The 20,004-nt window shown below is 37.4% G+C and overlaps 1 protein-coding gene across 1 annotated transcript in view; it reads left to right on the plus strand.

The window, feature by feature from the left end:
- pcdh17 (protocadherin 17) overlaps positions 1 to 10,320 on the plus strand; it is a 195,243-nt gene extending 184,923 nt beyond the window's left edge. Inside the window, exon 6 of the mRNA XM_088993130.1 lies at positions 9,648 to 10,320. Within this exon, the coding sequence (XP_088849256.1) occupies positions 9,648 to 9,779 (132 nt within the window). The 3' untranslated portion in view covers positions 9,780 to 10,320. The remainder of the gene's footprint in view (positions 1 to 9,647) is intronic.
- Positions 10,321 to 20,004: the final 9,684 nt, after the last annotated feature.

The raw sequence follows: 20,004 nt of genomic DNA on the forward strand, positions 1-20,004 counted from the left end.
AGCAAAAAAAGCAGCAGCAGAAGAAGTAGAACAAGAAGAAAGCAGCAGCAGAAAAAGAACAAAAAGAAGAAAAAGAAGAAGAAGAAGAAGAAAAAAAAGAGGAGAAGAAGAAGAAGAATACATTTCATTTATAAGCGCCTTTCAAAAATATCAAGGTCACTTTACAGTCACAGGATAAGGTTTTCTGTTGATGAGCAGTGGCAGCCACAAGTGCCAGCGTTTACTCCACCCGGAAGTAACTCAAATAGATAGAAAGCTAGCTAATAGCTGGCGAGATATATAGCTATGTAACTAATAGCTGGCTATTAGCTATCGAGGTAAATAATTAATAGTTAGCCAGCTAGATAGCCAAGTAATTAATAGCTAGCTAGCTAGACAGGTATACAATCAATAGATACATTGGAGTCCAGACGGCTAAAATTGATACAGAAGGACTTCTTTAATCGATTGCAAACATTTATGCTTTCCTCTTCAGAACTATTTGAATCATATTCATAACTGGATGAGTAACAAGAAAGCATCTTCTCCCATTCTGAACTCTCTGAAGACTTTGTTTCGATTCTGGAGTAAGGCAGTTTGTGAAGGAGGTGTCCTGGCATGACATCACGAACAAGGGGGCGGGACTTTCCGAATCCCCCCAGTTCCGAGCTCATTTTGTTGCAGTTTTGGGGCACTTGAAGTCATTTTTATTGGTGTTTTTGCATTTGACTAAAAATATCAGCCTGCGTGTTTTGGCTCTTTTAGATGCTATCAAACGTTTTTCTGATGTCAGTTAAGAAACAAAAAAAAATGGTGTCGATTGTCCTTTAGGGCTTATTTAATGGACAATTATTTTTTTTAATAGGGACCTAGGATCGGATTATTCTCATTGTAATGTTTTCTTATGGGATATAAATGCTTGGAAGACGAACTTTTCACCTTCTTTACATACACTTTCTGGGTACCAATTAATCGCGATTAAAAATGACCGCCACCTCTCCAAAAAAAATAATTAATAATTAAGTTGCCATCTTTTCCGCTTTGTGGCAGATGTTACTCTAAAGCAGACGGGGTTGAAATGACGTTGGAAAATAAACAAAATGAGGGGCAAGCGGAGAACAAGAAGTAAAAGGCCCGCAGTGCAATCTAATTAGTCGCCTCTGACAGACGAAACGCGAGCCTGACATGTCGCTTGTCACGCCGTCGATTAACTGAGCGTATACACACACACACACACACACAGACACATTCCTGTTTCAATGGTTTTGTGAGGTCCGGATAACTCCAGATAAGGAGTGGGGACCACTGTTGCTGATAAGTTTATATAAGAACTAGTGTTCCATTTGAAGACTTAATGTCACCCCATTTCCCACTTCAACTTCTTTAAAAACAGAAATAAAAAGTGGACTTGAAACTGAAATAATAGCATGAATGAGGTTTCTGAATGGGTACATTCAAAGTCCTCACCGCTGCTGTGAATTTGGTTAAACTCTCATTTTATTTTTTATGGTCTGAACTTTTTCCTCTCTTTTAACACGCACACACACTGAGTAAAAAGTGTGTGTATCCAAGTGAAATGAAAAGACAGACCAAAAAAATCATTTTGGTTGACTTTGTGAGGACCTCTCTGAAACTTGAACAGATGCTTATATAGACCCTCTAGAAGCCTTTAGAATGAAAAAAGCCAAAAGGTCATTAATGTCCTCACTACGTATGGTATAAAATGTTAGTGGTCCTCACAAGATGAGTCATACAAACACAAAACACGTTTTCATGCGTCGTGGGGACCGGCCGGAAATCTTGATTGGAACCATCGCAGTTGTTTTTCCTCAGTTTGTCGCCCGGATATCAACGTGCGGGGAAACGATCGATCAATCCAAGCAAACCGACCGCCCGTTGTCGTGTCGCAATGATTGTCTGATCCTCCGACATACGGTCAGGGAAGAAGAAAGCAGACTACGAGATGGGAGGAGTTGTTTGGGTTGCCCCTGAGAGTGACAACCAAGCGGAAGGCACGTGCCGACGTCGATATGTTGGGGGAGGTGAAAGGAAGCGATTAGACTCGCTGTCTAATGGATTGTGGAGGGGATTGTAATCAGAGACTGATCCCCTCTTCATCAAACCAGCTCACTTCTCTCTCGGGGGAGGGTTGGTGTGGGGGGGGGGGGGTGGAACCAGACATTTTCCAGCAGAAAAGAGATGTTGAAATCTATAGCCAGGTCCTTGCTCGCTTTTGATTTGCATGTGAGGCGCCTGAAGACGCCAGATGTAGACATCAAGTTGAGCGTCCGCTGGGGCGAGCGGCCATTTGCTAACGTCATAACAAACACATAGGCTAAGTAATTAAATAAATAAATAACGCAATAAATAAATACAATCATACATACATGCATGCATACACGCATACGCACACACACACACATACACATACATACATACATACATGCATGCATGCATGCGTACGTACGTACGTACACACATACATACACGCACACACACACATACATACACACATACATACACCCATACATACACACATACATGCATGCATGCATGCATGCATGCATACATACATACAAAAATAAGCAAAATGTTTTGTACCTGTGCCTTGGCTCGTCTATATCTAGCGTCTGTACAGCTGGCCGTCGAAAAAAGGTGTAGGAAAAAAAAATAAACAGTCAATCTTGGGTTCTATGACCATAATCCGTTCCAGAAACCTGTTTGAAAACCGATTTGTGTAAAAAAAAAAGAAACATTTCCCATTATAATCAGTTTTTTTTAATTGTGATTAACTCATTCGCTGGCAGGTTGATGTGCAAAAAAATGTGTCCACTCCAGTGCCAGGGTTTTTGTCATTGTTACTTGAATTCCAGGACCCAGACAATATTGAGCATTAGGACAACATAATCATTCAATGTAGCGTAAGAAACTATAGACTCTATTCTTTTATCAGATAAAAATAGTTAATTCCTAAATGATATGGGTCTGGAGTTATCAGAACTTGAAATGAGGGCGGCTGTACAAAATACAATGCAATGCATACATACACTCCCCTACTTACGAACATCCGAGTTACGAACAACAGTACATGTGAATTTTTTGTAGTAATTTATGAAGTATTCTCTCCAGTTGTACATGTAAATATCCTTATAGAGCATATATTTTATTAAATGTTTATTTTTCAGTACAACCAATACAGTTTACTTATTCCTAAATGATATGGTTCTGGAGTTAAAGAAACCTGAAATGAGGGCGGCTGTACAAAATACAACAGAATACAAGCATATTGATTGATATAGTGCTTTAACAACAGCTGAAGCTGGAACAAAGCGCTAGCATGGAAAAAAAGGGAAATGCTTTCCCCTTGTGGAAGAGAAAAAACATTGCTAGATGTCATGGCCAGCGCTCTATCGGCACCCAAGCATGAAAAAACAAAACTGACCAAATTTGGAAATGGCGCACGACATCACATTTTCAATACAAAGAACAAGTTATTGGATTGGATTGGATTGGATTTGCCTTTATTAGTCTCACAGTGGAGAAATTTACATTTCACAGCAGCAAAGTGATGAAAGGAATGAAAGTAGAAAACTATTTACACATTTATTTGTTATTATACACACTGATACCGATTGACAAATATCAGCAAATTCGGTCAAGTTGATCCTTCCGCTCCCTAAATCCGAAAGCATACATTTATAAATCAATAAAAGGCTGCATCACTGCAGGCAATGTTCAAGTTCCTGTGAAAAAAGTGAAATATTTGCTGAGAACAAGACGAAGGTGCGGGCTAGCTGTCTATTTCGAGCTCTCACTTGTTACAATTGACATGTCCATCTGCTCTCTTTCTTTAGTTTTTTAGTTCCAGTCAGTCATTTTTTTTTACAGGGCAGGTAAGTGAAAAGTTGCCTGCCCCATTTTTCACAACTTAAAAAACGATGAAACAACAAATCACATTAAAAACATTGTCACAAAGTAAAGTTTTTTTAAAATCAAGAATGTAACTACTACAAATACTACCGTCCTTAGTTTACGGTAAATGTGCATGGCTGTAGATTTTGCTGCAGTAGTCGATTGTCATTGTGGTGTACAATGCAACGTTTGCATTGCTTCCTACAAGCCAGTAAGCCCCTTTCATAAGTCTCATTACAGTCACGGTTTAATGTAAATTTACGTTTTGTAGCGTCACATATGTTGTTAGCTTCTTTTGAATCTTTCTTCTGGGCTGAGGTTCTGTGCATCTATTTTGGAAAATGATATGCAATTGCACGACTTTATAACGCTTGCGAAAGTCCGGAAGAGAGAAGCAGGCTTCTGATTGGCTGCCGTGCCGAGTATGCAAATTTCAACTGCAGGTAGCCTACGTCTGTGTACTCGGCGACGGTACACGTGTACTGTTTGTGCGTGAAGGCGAGAGCGTCAGTGGAGAGTTTGTTGAGCGTGCAGGACAAACCATCTATGATTTGGCGGAATTTAACACAATTAGGTATTATTGAGCTTGAATATTTCGTTGTGTAATACGTTTTGAATGTTGAAAGTGATTCCATTTTTCAATAAATATTGATTTCTTTAACTTTGCCCCTTCAATGAAAACTTATTAAAAACAGACGCAATCTTGATAAATCACAGTGCATATGTTATTTTAATCTATTTCCATTTCCTCCTCCAAGTATCTGCGAAATAGTATGTAAACGCCATATTCCTTGAGACGAATTTATTAACTAATCAGGGATATTTTTCACATTTGAAAGACAGTTAATAAATTGGGTTGTAGTGTTCTTACTGTGCTATGAGGTTGTACACACTACATTTGAAGGACAACCGGCACCATTTTTTTTGTTTCCGACTGACATCAGAAAAACGTTTTATAGCATCTAAAATACCCAAATCAGGCAGGCTGATATTTTTAGTTAAATGAAAAACACCAATAAAAATGACTTCAAAATGAATCCGGAAATGGCCAGTTTCAGAAGGTCCCACCCCCTTGTTCGTGACGTCACGCCAAGACGTCTTGCCTTGCTCGAGAATCAAAACAATGGCTTCAGATTCGGAGAAGATGCTTTCTCTTTACTCATCCAGTTATGAATATGATTCAAATAGTTCTGAAGAGGAAAGCATAAATGTTTGCAATCGATTCAAGAATGTATTCCGTGTCATTTTGAGGCATCTGGGCAGAAATGTAGCACCCACAAAATGCAGAAGATGGCGCCAAAGCCCCGTTGGAAATGGGTTGATTTGTCAGCTGGGAATTTGTGTCAGCGAATATCAAATAGTTGTCTTGGTGCAACACACAACGATTTACCATGGCGTTATTTATGTTTTCCTTCTAATTTCGCCACCAACACGGATCAACACGAAGTTTTCAGACCAAACAAAGTACCCAAATTCTCGAGCAAGGCAAGACGTCCTGGCGTGACGTCACGAACAAGGGGGCGGGACCTTCTGAAACTCGCCATCTCCGAGGTCATTTTCAAGTAGTTTTGGGACACTTGAAGTCATTTTTATCAGTGTTTTGCATTTGACGAAAAATATCAGCCTGCATGTTTTTCTGATATCAGTTAGGAGACAAAAAAAAATGGTGGCGGTTGTCCTTTAAGGCTTATTTAGTAGAAAATGATGTTTTATGGGGACCTGGGAACCGATTATTCTTATTTCAATGGTTTCTGATGGGAAAAAAATGTTTGGAAGAAGAACTTTTCGCTTTACACACACTTTCTTGGAACCAATTAAGTTTGTAAACTCAAGTATCACTGTACTTTTAATTGTACTATTGACGATAATGCAAATTTAGCAATTGCTAAACGGACACTTTTGGAATTTGACTCCAAATCAAGTATTTTTATTACACACTTGGATTAGATTGAATTAGATTAGCCTTTATTAGTATCGCAGTGGAGAAATGTACATTTATTATACATAAAATAAGGTATATTTTGTGTAGTTTTAAGGCTTATTTAGTAGAAAATGATGTTTTATGGGGACCTGGGAACAGAATATTCTTATTTCAATGGTTTCTTATGGGGAATAAATGTTTGGAAGATGAACTTTTCGCCTTACACACACTTTCAGGGAACCAATTATGTTTGTAAACTAAGGTACTTAAATAAATAAATGAATGAATAAATCAAAGAAGACTCAAGGACAACCAGAGCGCTTTCTCTACGGGGTTTTGTGGCCAAAGTTTGAGCTCGCCATGACAGCGGGAGGATTGCCTTTCAGAAGAATCATTCTTTGTCGCCATTTTGTTTTTGATTTCACGACTCGGGGGCGAAATCTGTCCAATATTACCCACACTCTTCTTTACGCAGTGACAAGAAAATCCAATGTGTTCTTCCTCTCAAATGTTTCCGATTGGCGCTGTGAAAATGGCGAGTGTCGCCACATGTGGGCGTCTTTCAATTTTGACTCATTTATTTTCCTCGTTTCAACACAAAGGCAAAAACGCAGCACCTACTTGTCTCTTCTATTCTTCTCTCATACAACAAAGCGAATGGAGAGCCCAATGTCAACCACGTCAATCACAACACATGTTTTTTTGTCTGCTAACCTGAAACAAAATGAGCACATCTAAAGAAAAAAAAATGATTGACACTTTTGCGACAAGGATGTCATTCAATTATCTATCCAGTTATTGAATCAGAATTGGATTTCCCCTCATTTTAGATTGTTTCCAGGTAGTGGAAGCCACTTGCTTTGAGCGCACGCTATCGCTAGCATCATTCGGCAAGGTCCAATCGTAGCATGACCGTGCTACTTCTCACGCGGCGATGATCAAAGTCAGTGCATCGGATACATAAATAAATAAAGCAATACATACTTCACTGTAACTATTTTCCCAACATCTGTCAAGAGGCGCGCAAGCTAAAGCAAATACGGCGCATGTTTGACAAGCTAATAAAAGCACTCCAAGCACAAAGGGGCCTTGCAAGTGCTGTTTTACGGCGAACTGGGGACGACACCATATGGTCGTTTCGGGCTTTTTTTTTTTTAAATCAATATTTTTTGCCTAAATATCATCATTACATTTGTGTTCTTCATAAATTGGCGGTTAGGAAACTCTCCGATGTGGTTTCTAATCTGGTTTTATCTTCTTTTCTGCTGGTCTTCCGGTTCTGCGGCAAGACCCTAAACAACGTTGGACCTGTTGGGGTGCGATTCACCATTCCACAGGAAGTGGAGGCTTTTATAAATGCAAACTATGGCTTGCGGGCCATTTGTGGCCCACATGCCATTTTTCCACGGCCCACGACATGGGAAAAAATAAGAATACATTCAAATGTGTGGTAAGAAGTAAAACACCTCCAATCTAGCTAGCTAGCTATTAGCTATATAGCTATCTAGCTGGTTTGTTAGCTAGATAGCTAGATAGCTATTAGCTATCTATTGGCTAGCCAGCTAGCTTTCTATCTATTTGAGTTACTTCCGGGTTGAGTGAATGCTGGCGCATGTGGCTGCTACTGCTCACCCACAGAAAAACTGATCATGTGACCTTGAGAGTTTTGAAAGGCTCTTTGAAATGAAATGTATTATTATTATACAATAATACTTGTCTCTGTATTTTAACTCAGTGGACAAATCAGCTCATTTTCAAACGCAGCTGAGCAGTCGAGCACCAGTGGAGGCGAACGAGGAAGCTAACCAGTGTTAGCGATTCGGCGCTTGGTTAGCGGATGTTTGATGCATGTTGACTCATTTAGTCACACTGCATGCTAACTGTGAGCTCACCTGGTGAAAGAGAGCAATCGCCATATTAGTGGAGTAAAAACGATCGGACAAACATCCACTTTCCACCGAGTCATTTTTTATTCTGGAGCGCTGTCGGAGCTTTCTCTCTCGTCTCAACATCTGATTTTCATGTGGCGGTCTTCTTTGTTTGTTTGCGTAAAACCCACCCCTCTGTATTCTATCACGGATTTTAACCAATCACGGGCGGTTTTACGGCTCTGATAAGCGGCTTTATATACTGGACGAAACGCAGCTTGTGCGCCATCTTGTGCATTTTCTGGGCGCTACATCGGAGTCCAGATCTTCACCGGTTTCATCGCTTGCAGACGGCTCTAATTGATACGGAAGGACTTCTTTCATCAATTGCAAACATGTATGCTTTCCTCTTCAGAACTATTTGAATCAGATTCATAACTGGATGAGTAAAAAGAAAGCATATTCTCCGAATCTGAACTCTCTGAAGCCATTGTTTTGATTCTGGAGCAAGGCAGTTTGTGAAGGAGTATCCTGGCGTGACGTCACGAACAAGGGGGCGGGACTTTCTGAATCTTCCCAGCTTCAAGCTCATTTTGTGGCAGTTTTACTGGTGTTTTGCATTTGACTAAAAATATCAGCCTGCGTATTTTGGCTATTTTAGATGAGATAAAAAGGTTTTCTGATGTCGGTTGGGAAACAAAAAAATGGTGTCGGTTGCCCTTTAAAGTAGCTGGCTAGCTTTCTATCTGAGTTATTCCGGGTTCAGTAAATAGGGAAGTGACAGTGATTGCGTAGCATTGTAAGTCCCAGTGGATAAATGTCAATATAGCATAATAACTACTATCTTTAGCTAGCTATCTATTAGCTCTCGCGAGCTATCTATTAGTTCTAGATAGCTATCTATTAACTCTACCTCTAGCTAGCCATATATTATCTTTCTATTAGCTCTAGCTAGCTATTTAGTAGCTATCTATTAGCTATCTAGCTAGCTTTCTGTCTACTTGAGTTACTTCTGGGTTGAGTGAACGCTGGCGCGTGTGGCTGCCGCTGCTCACCCACGTAAAACATGTATTCTGTGACTAGCTATCTAGCTATTTAGCTGGCTACCGAGCTATCTATCTATTTGGTGTCTATTTGCTATAGCTGGCTATCTATTAGCTATATAGCTGGCTATCTATTAGCTATCTAGCTCGCTAGCTAACTTTCTACCTATTTGAGTTATTCAACTATTTAGCTAACTATCTCTGGCTTGCTTTCTGTCTGTGCTTCCATTCGAAACAGAGGGTTCTTTGTACCGATGGTTAATTCTTTAATGTGATTTCACACCACCGACACAACCACCGTAGAACTACAAACAAGTATGAAAATATAGCTATTATTTACACATAAACATTTGGACCTGACATCAATTAAATAAAATGTATGCAATAAAATCATATGGTTAGGGTTTTTTATCTTGTCCTTGCTAAACAATACAGCGAGAAAGCATGTCCATTCTTGCCGTCGTCTCAGTGTAAATGAAACTTACGTAAATAAGCGCGGAAAGTAAAACCTGTACCGGAAGCGACAACAACCCAACGTAATGTCAAGAAAAATAAAGCACAGCCATCTGCTGGTCAACTATGGGATAGCAGTTATGAACAAATGTATCAGCAGCATTTGAGTTATTCCGGGTTGCTGGCGCATGTGGCTGCCGCTGCTCACCCACAGAAAAAAAAAAATCCCGTAACTGTAAAGTGACCTTGAGAGTTTTGAAAGGCGCTTAGAAATGAAATGGATTCTTATTATTTTAAAGAAGATTTTTTTTTTTGACAGTGAAGAGATTGGTTTTGCCATCGCACGACAACGCTCTGTTAAGAGTGAAACGGCACGGTGATGCACACAGCCTGAAGCTTTCTCCTCAGGGCTTGGTGCTAGCATCAAGAAAGAGTGTCATGCAACATCGTGCGCCTTTCTTTGTCTTCCAGGATGCCTCACGTTGTTGGATGCTAGCTAGCTCCCCCCCGACCCCCTCTGAAGATGACACTTGGGGGAACTGCGCACTCAGGAGAAAAGCTTCCGGAAGCTCGGCATTCAGAACACAGATGTCCCCACAATGAATGATTTAAGAATTTTGCTGTGTGGGTTTGTTTTGGGCATCTGGAAAGCGGCAAAGATACAAGTTTCCTTTATTTTTTTTTTTTTTTTTTTACCAATAGTCGTATGTCCCAAAATGTACATCTATTATATATGTCTCTATGCCAGAAGAGGTAACACGTTTCACGGTTACTATACATGTTTTTTTTTGTCCACTCCACGGCCAGGGTTTTTGTCATTATCACTCTCATTCCACACATAATATTGACTTTTAGGACAACATAAACATTCACCACAGCGTAGGAAAACCTTCGACTCTCTTCTTTCATCAGAAAAAAAAGAGTTAATTCCTAAATTATATCAATCTGGAGTTATATGAGATTGAAATGAGGGCAGCTGTCCAAAATACAATGCAATACAGACGCTCCCCAATTTACGAACAAGATACGTTCCGAATGGTTGTAAGTTGAATTTGTCCGTAAGTTGAATTTGTTCGAAAGTTGCTTCAGTGCTATATTGTGTATGAAATGTATGTTTAAGTAACCTGTATTGGTTTGTACTGAAAAATAAACAGAATAAAATATATGCTATATCAAGATATATACAAGTACAACTGGAGAGATTACTACGTGTTACTACAAAAATGTCCGTATGTTTTTTCATGCTAAAAACGCCTTACTATACATGGTCGTTTTTTGGTGCTAAAAACGCCTTACTATACATGGTCGTTTTTTGGTGCTAAAAACGCCTTACTATACATGGTCGTTTTTTGGTGCTAAAAACGCCTTACTATACATGGTCGTTTTTTCATGCTAAAAACGCCTTACTATACATGGTCTTTTTTTCATGCTAAAAACGCCTTACTATACATGGTCGTTTTTTTTCATGCTAAAAACGCCTTACTATACATGGTTGTTTTTTGGTGCTAAAAACGCCTTACTATACATGGTCTTTTTTTCATGCTAAAAACGCCTTACTATACATGGTCTTTTTTTTCATGCTAAAAACGGCTTACTATACATGGTCTTTTTTCATTCTAAAAACGCCTTACTATACATGGTCGTTTTTTCATGCTAAAAACGCCTTACTATACATGGTCGTTTTTTTGGTGCTAAAAACGCCTTACTATACATGGTCGTTTTTTCATGCTAAAAACGCCTTACTATACATGGTCGTTTTTTGGTGCTAAAAACGCCTTACTATACATGGTCTTTTTTTCATGCTAAAAACGCCTTACTATACATGGTCTTTTTTTCATGCTAAAAACGGCTTACTATACATGGTCTTTTTTCATTCTAAAAACGCCTTACTATACATGGTCTTTTTTTCATGCTAAAAACGCCTTACTATACATGGTCTTTTTTTCATGCTAAAAACGGCTTACTATACATGGTCTTTTTTCATGCTAAAAACGCCTTACTATACATGGTCGTTTTTTTCATGCTAAAAACGCCTTACTATACATGTTTTTTTTTTTTTTTTTTTTTTTTGCTAAAAACGCCTTACTATACATGGTCGTCGTTTTTTCATGCTAAAAACGCCTTACTATACATGGTCGTTTTTTGGTGCTAAAAACGCCTTACTATACATGGTCGTTTTTTTCATGCTAAAAACGCCTTACTATACATGGTCTTTTTTTCATGCTAAAAACGCCTTACTATACATGGTCGTTTTTTTTCATGCTAAAAACGCCTTACTATACATGGTTGTTTTTTGGTGCTAAAAACGCCTTACTATACATGGTCTTTTTTTCATGCTAAAAACGCCTTACTATACATGGTCTTTTTTTCATGCTAAAAACGGCTTACTATACATGGTCTTTTTTCATTCTAAAAACGCCTTACTATACATGGTCGTTTTTTCATGCTAAAAACGCCTTACTATACATGGTCGTTTTTTGGTGCTAAAAACGCCTTACTATACATGGTCGTTTTTTGGTGCTAAAAACGCCTTACTATACATGGTCGTTTTTTGGTGCTAAAAACGCCTTACTATACATGGTCTTTTTTTCATGCTAAAAACGCCTTACTATACATGGTCTTTTTTTCATGCTAAAAACGGCTTACTATACATGGTCGTTTTTTCATGCTAAAAACGCCTTACTATACATGGTCGTTTTTTGGTGCTAAAAACGCCTTACTATACATGGTCGTTTTTTGGTGCTAAAAACGCCTTACTATACATGGTCTTTTTTTCATGCTAAAAACGCCTTACTATACATGGTCGTTTTTTGGTGCTAAAAACGCCGTACTATACATGGTCGTTTTTTGGTGCTAAAAACGCCTTACTATACATGGTCGTTTTTTCATGCTAAAAACGCCTTACTATACATGGTCGTTTTTTGGTGCTAAAAACGCCTTACTATACATGGTCGTTTTTTCATGCTAAAAACGCCTTACTATACATGGTCGTTTTTTGGTGCTAAAAACGCCTTACTATACATGGTCGTTTTTTCATGCTAAAAACGCCTTACTATACATGGTCGTTTTTTCATGCTAAAAACGCCTTACTATACATGGTCGTTTTTTCATGCTAAAAACGCCTTACTATACATGGTTTTTTTCATGCTAAAAACGCCTTACTATACATGGTCTTTTTTTCATGCTAAAAACGCCTTACTATACATGGTCGTTTTTTCATGCTAAAAACGCCTTACTATACATGGTCGTTTTTTTCATGCTAAAAACGCTACTATACATGGTTGTTTTTTTTTTTTTTTTTTTGCTAAAAACGCCTTACTATACATGGTCGTTTTTTGGTGCTAAAAACGCCTTACTATACATGGTCGTTTTTTCATGCTAAAAACGCCTTACTATACATGGTCGTTTTTTGGTGCTAAAAACGCCTTACTATACATGGTCGTTTTTTCATGCTAAAAACGCCTTACTATACATGGTCGTTTTTTGGTGCTAAAAACGCCTTACTATACATGGTCGTTTTTTGGTGCTAAAAACGCCTTACTATACATGGTCGTTTTTTCATGCTAAAAACGCCTTACTATACATGGTCGTTTTTTTTTTTTTTTTTGCTAAAAACGCCTTACTATACATGGTCGTTTTTTGGTGCTAAAAACGCCTTACTATACATGGTCGTTTTTTCATGCTAAAAACGCCTTACTATACATGGTCGTTTTTTGGTGCTAAAAACGCCTTACTATACATGGTCGTTTTTTCATGCTAAAAACGCCTTACTATACATGGTCGTTTTTTCATGCTAAAAACGCCTTACTATACATGGTCGTTTTTTCATGCTAAAAACGCCTTACTATACATGGTCTTTTTTTCATGCTAAAAACGCCTTACTATACATGGTCGTTTTTTTTCATGCTAAAAACGCCTTACTATACATGGTTGTTTTTTGGTGCTAAAAACGCCTTACTATACATGGTCTTTTTTTCATGCTAAAAACGCCTTACTATACATGGTCTTTTTTTCATGCTAAAAACGGCTTACTATACATGGTCTTTTTTCATGCTAAAAACGCCTTACTATACATGGTCGTTTTTTCATGCTAAAAACGCCTTACTATACATGGTCGTTTTTTGGTGCTAAAAACGCCTTACTATACATGGTCGTTTTTTGGTGCTAAAAACGCCTTACTATACATGGTCGTTTTTTGGTGCTAAAAACGCCTTACTATACATGGTCTTTTTTTCATGCTAAAAACGCCTTACTATACATGGTCTTTTTTTCATGCTAAAAACGGCTTACTATACATGGTCGTTTTTTCATGCTAAAAACGCCTTACTATACATGGTCGTTTTTTGGTGCTAAAAACGCCTTACTATACATGGTCGTTTTTTGGTGCTAAAAACGCCTTACTATACATGGTCGTTTTTTCATGCTAAAAACGCCTTACTATACATGGTCGTTTTTTGGTGCTAAAAACGCCGTACTATACATGGTCGTTTTTTGGTGCTAAAAACGCCTTACTATACATGGTCGTTTTTTCATGCTAAAAACGCCTTACTATACATGGTCGTTTTTTGGTGCTAAAAACGCCTTACTATACATGGTCGTTTTTTCATGCTAAAAACGCCTTACTATACATGGTCGTTTTTTGGTGCTAAAAACGCCTTACTATACATGGTCGTTTTTTCATGCTAAAAACGCCTTACTATACATGGTCGTTTTTTCATGCTAAAAACGCCTTACTATACATGGTCGTTTTTTCATGCTAAAAACGCCTTACTATACATGGTCGTTTTTTCATGCTAAAAACGCCTTACTATACATGGTCTTTTTTTCATGCTAAAAACGCCTTACTATACATGGTCGTTTTTTCATGCTAAAAACGCCTTACTATACATGGTCGTTTTTTTCATGCTTACTATACATGGTTGTTTTTTTTTTTTTTTTTTGCTAAAAACGCCTTACTATACATGGTCGTTTTTTGGTGCTAAAAACGCCTTACTATACATGGTCGTTTTTTCATGCTAAAAACGCCTTACTAACATGGTCGTTTTTTGGTGCTAAAAACGCCTTACTATACATGGTCGTTTTTTCATGCTAAAAACGCCTTACTATACATGGTCGTTTTTTGGTGCTAAAAACGCCTTACTATACATGGTCGTTTTTTGGTGCTAAAAACGCCTTACTATACATGGTCGTTTTTTCATGCTAAAAACGCCTTACTATACATGGTTGTTTTTTTTTTTTTTTTTGCTAAAAACGCCTTACTATACATGGTCGTTTTTTGGTGCTAAAAACGCCTTACTATACATGGTCGTTTTTTCATGCTAAAAACGCCTTACTATACATGGTCGTTTTTTGGTGCTAAAAACGCCTTACTATACATGGTCGTTTTTTCATGCTAAAAACGCCTTACTATACATGGTCGTTTTTTGGTGCTAAAAACGCCTTACTATACATGGTCGTTTTTTGGTGCTAAAAACGCCTTACTATACATGGTCGTTTTTTCATGCTAAAAACGCCTTACTATACATGGTCGTTTTTTCATGCTAAAAACGCCTTACTATACATGGTCGTTTTTTCATGCTAAAAACGCCTTACTATACATGGTCGTTTTTTCATGCTAAAAACGCCTTACTATACATGGTCGTTTTTTTTCATGCTAAAAACGCCTTACTATACATGGTTGTTTTTTTTTTTTTTTTGCTAAAAACGCCTTACTATACATGGTCGTTTTTTGGTGCTAAAAACGCCTTACTATACATGGTCGTTTTTTCATGCTAAAAACGCCTTACTATACATGGTCGTTTTTTGGTGCTAAAAACGCCTTACTATACATGGTCGTTTTTTCATGCTAAAAACGCCTTACTATACATGGTCGTTTTTTGGTGCTAAAAACGCCTTACTATACATGGTCGTTTTTTGGTGCTAAAAACGCCTTACTATACATGGTCGTTTTTTTCATGCTAAAAACGCCTTACTATACATGGTCCTTTTTTTCATGCTAAAAACGCCTTACTATACATGGTCGTTTTTTCATGCTAAAAACGCCTTACTATACATGGTCGTTTTTTCATGCTAAAAACGCCTTACTATACATGGTCGTTTTTTTTCATGCTAAAAACGCCTTACTATACATGGTTGTTTTTTTTTTTTTTTTGCTAAAAACGCCTTACTATACATGGTCGTTTTTTGGTGCTAAAAACGCCTTACTATACATGGTCGTTTTTTCATGCTAAAAACGCCTTACTATACATGGTCGTTTTTTGGTGCTAAAAACGCCTTACTATACATGGTCGTTTTTTCATGCTAAAAACGCCTTACTATACATGGTCGTTTTTTGGTGCTAAAAACGCCTTACTATACATGGTCGTTTTTTCATGCTAAAAACGCCTTACTATACATGGTCGTTTTTTGGTGCTAAAAACGGCTTACTATACATGGTCGTTTTTTCATGCTAAAAACGCCTTACTATACATGGTCGTTTTTTCATGCTAAAAACGCCTTACTATACATGGTCTTTTTTTCATGCTAAAAACGCCTTACTATACATGGTCGTTTTTTTCATGCTAAAAACGCCTTACTATACATGGTTGTTTTTTTGTTTTTTTTTGCTAAAAACGCCTTACTATACATGGTCGTTTTTTGGTGCTAAAAACGCCTTACTATACATGGTCGTTTTTTCATGCTAAAAACGCCTTACTATACATGGTCGTTTTTTGGTGCTAAAAACGCCTTACTATACATGGTCGTTTTTTCATGCTAAAAACGCCTTACTATACATGGTCGTTTTTTGGTGCTAAAAACGGCTTACTATACATGGTCGTTTTTTGGTGCTAAAAACGCCTTACTATACATGGTCGTTTTTTTCATGCTAAAAACGCCTTACTATACATGGTCGTTTTTTGGTGCTAAAAACGCCTTACTATACATGGTCGTTTTTTCATGCTAAAAACGCCTTACTATACATGGTCGTTTTTTGGTGCTAAAAACGCCTTACTATACATGGTGGTTTTTTTTCAGCTAAAAACGCCTTACTATACATGGTCATTTTTTTTTTCAGCTAAAAACGCATTACTATACATGGTCGTTTTTTGGTGCTAAAAACACCTTACTATACATGGTCGTTTTTTCATGCTAAAAACGCCTTACTATACATGGTCTTTTTTCATGCTAAAAACGCCTTACTATACATGGTCGTTTTTTTCATGCTAAAAACGCCTTACTATACATGGTTGTTTTTTTTTTTTTTTTTTGCTAAAAACGCCTTACTATACATGGTCGTTTTTTGGTGCTAAAAACGCCTTACTATACATGGTCGTTTTTTCATGCTAAAAACGCCTTACTATACATGGTCGTTTTTTCATGCTAAAAACGCCTTACTATACATGGTCGTTTTTTTCATGCTAAAAACGCCTTACTATACATGGTCGTTTTTTTCATGCTAAAAACGCCTTACTATACATGGTTGTTTTTTTTTTTTTTTTTGCTAAAAACGCCTTACTATACATGGTCGTTTTTTGGTGCTAAAAACGCCTTACTATACATGGTCGTTTTTTCATGCTAAAAACGCCTTACTATACATGGTCGTTTTTTTCATGCTAAAAACGCCTTACTATACATGGTCCTTTTTTTCATGCTAAAAACGCCTTACTATACATGGTTTTTTTTTTTTTTTTTTTGCTAAAAACGCCTTACTATACATGGTCGTTTTTTGGTGCTAAAAACGCCTTACTATACATGGTCGTTTTTTGGTGCTAAAAACGCCTTACTATACATGGTCGTTTTTTGGTGCTAAAAACGCCTTACTATACATGGTCGTTTTTTCATGCTAAAAACGCCTTACTATACATGGTCGTTTTTTGGTGCTAAAAACGCCTTACTATACATGGTCGTTTTTTGGTGCTAAAAACGCCTTACTATACATGGTCTTTTTTTCATGCTAAAAACGCCTTACTATACATGGTCTTTTTTTCATGCTAAAAACGGCTTACTATACATGGTCGTTTTTTTTCATGCTAAAAACGCCTTACTATACATGGTGGTTTTTTTTCAGCTAAAAACACCTTACTATACATGGTCGTTTTTTTTTCAGCTAAAAACGCCTTACTATACATGGTCGTTTTTTGGTGCTAAAAACACCTTACTATACATGGTCGTTTTTTCATGCTAAAAACGCCTTACTATACATGGTCTTTTTTCATGCTAAAAACGCCTTACTATACATGGTCGTTTTTTTCATGCTAAAAACGCCTTACTATACATGGTTGTTTTTTTTTTTTTTTTTTTTGCTAAAAACGCCTTACTATACATGGTCGTTTTTTGGTGCTAAAAACGCCTTACTATACATGGTCGTTTTTTCATGCTAAAAACGCCTTACTATACATGGTCGTTTTTTTTCATGCTAAAAACGCCTTACTATACATGGTCATGCTTTTTTGGTACATGGTCGTTTTTTTTTTTGTTTTTTTGCTAAAAACGCCTTACTATACATGGTCGTTTTTTGGTGCTAAAAACGCCTTACTATACATGGTGGTTTTTTTTCAGCTAAAAACGCCTTACTATACATGGTCGTTTTTTGGTGCTAAAAACGCCTTACTATACATGGTCGTTTTTTCATGCTAAAAACGCCTTACTATACATGGTCGTTTTTTGGTGCTAAAAACGCCTTACTATACATGGTCGTTTTTTTCAGGATAAAAACGCCTTACTATACATGGTCTTTTTTTCATACTAAAAATGCCTTACTATACATGGTATTTTTTTCAGGATAAAAACGCCTTACTATACATGGTCTTTTTTCATGCTAAAAATGCCTTACTATACATGGTATTTTTTTTTTCAGGATAAAAACACCGTACTATACATGGTTGTTTTTTTCGGGCTAAAAGTGCCTTACTATACATGGTATTTTTTTCAGCTAAAAACGCCTTACTATACATGTTTTTTTTGGGGGGCTAAAAACGCCTTACTATTCATGGTCGTTTTTCAATAAGAATAAGAAAGCCTTGGATAGTCCCACAGAAAAAAATGGAGAGGCTGGGGATTGAACCCAAGACCTCATACATGCAAAGCAGGCGCTCTACGACTGAGCTACAACCCCATACAACAGGCTTTAGAATGCTTTACTATACATGGTCGTTTTTTCGTGCTAAAAAAGGTATTTTTTTCCAGCTAAAAACGCGTTACTTTACATGGTCTTTTTTTTGGCTAAAAAAGCCATGGTCCTTTTTTTCCTCCTAAAAAACGCCCTACTATACATGATCATTTTTTTCGGGCTAAAAACACCTTACAAAAATGATGTTTTTTTTCGGGCTAAAAACACCTTACAATACATGGTCGTTATTCTGCTAAAACGCCTTACTATATACATGGTCGTTTTTTTTTCATGCTAAAAATGCCTTACTGTACATGGTCGTTTTTTTTTCGTGCTAAAAACGCCTTACTATACATGGTGTGTTTTTTTTCGGCTAACAACGCCTTACTATACATGGTCGTTTTTTTCAGGCTAAAAACACCTTAGTCTCGATGGTCGTTTTTTTTCGGCCAAAAACGCCTTTCTATACACGGTGTTTTTTTGTCAGCTAAAAACGCTTTACTTTACATTGTCTTTTTTTCGGCTAAAAACGGCTTACTATACATGGTCGTTTTTTTTCGATTAAAAACACCTTACCATATATACATGGTCATTTTTTTGGCCTAATAACGCCTTTCTATACAGTTGAAAACACCTTACTATACATGGTCGTTTTTTTCAGGCTAAAAACGCCTTACTATATACATCAGGGGTGTCAAAGTCATTTTTTGCCGCGGGCCACATTGTAGTTATGGTTTCCTCTCGAGGGCCGTTATGAATTTGGGGAAGTCATTAGAATGTTTAATCCCCTCCACATATTACATATAGAGCGCATAACAAATTAATGAATAACTAGTTTTCAAATCTGAAGTCAAGAATAATGACTGTTGTTATAGTTTACATCCGAAAATATGAAATTTAGGTGAGGATTTTAGCAAGCATCATGGAAATAGAATCGCAACCCGCACCCCTCCCCCGGTAACTTGAAATCCATTCTACAGTGTGTCAAAGAAAGCTGAGCCCTTTTGGGATTTGGCATAGAAGACAGAAGAGAAGATAAGACCATCTTTTCTGTGTGCATTGGCAACATCCGTCAGTTGTATATATTGGGAAATACATTTGCTGCCCTCCAGTCTCACCCCAATCATTTGCTGTGTGTTTTACTCTACCTTTCTTTATCTGTCATGACTTTTTTTCCCTCAAGAAGCGGTTCAAAAAAATGAGTTTTTTTTTTTTTTTTTTGTCCAGCTACTGAAAGCTTTCTTGCTTTAATTGGCATTCCACTTCTAGGGATGACGGGAAAAAAAGCAACCATTTTGCTTTTCTTCATGTTGAGACTTTACATGGAACCAAATCGTCGAACTGGGGGTTGTTAGCATTAAAGGACAACCGACACCATTTTTTTTGTTTCCTAACTGACATCAGAAAAACGTTTGATAGCATCTAAAATACCCAAAACACGCAGGCTGATAGTTTTAGTCAAACACAAAACACCAATAAAATAACTTAAAGTGTCCCAAAACTGCCACAAAATGAGCTCGGAACTGGGGAGATTCAGAAAGTCCCGCCTCCTTGTTTGTCACGGTTTGCGAGGTGGTGATGGTTGTGGATCCCAAATAAGCAGGCAGGAGGGCGTAGCAGGTTGTATTTGACAAATTGTATTAAAATAAAGTCAGCAGGAAAAAAAATCTAAAACATCAAAGTCATCTGAACAGAAAAGTACAAAGTATCAAAGAAAACCATCGGTAAAAACATGCCAAG

Source organism: Hippocampus bargibanti, linkage group LG03, assembly GCF_051943395.1.
Source record: "Hippocampus bargibanti isolate YZ-2025 linkage group LG03, ASM5194339v1, whole genome shotgun sequence".
NCBI classification, from domain to species: domain Eukaryota; kingdom Metazoa; phylum Chordata; class Actinopteri; order Syngnathiformes; family Syngnathidae; genus Hippocampus; species Hippocampus bargibanti.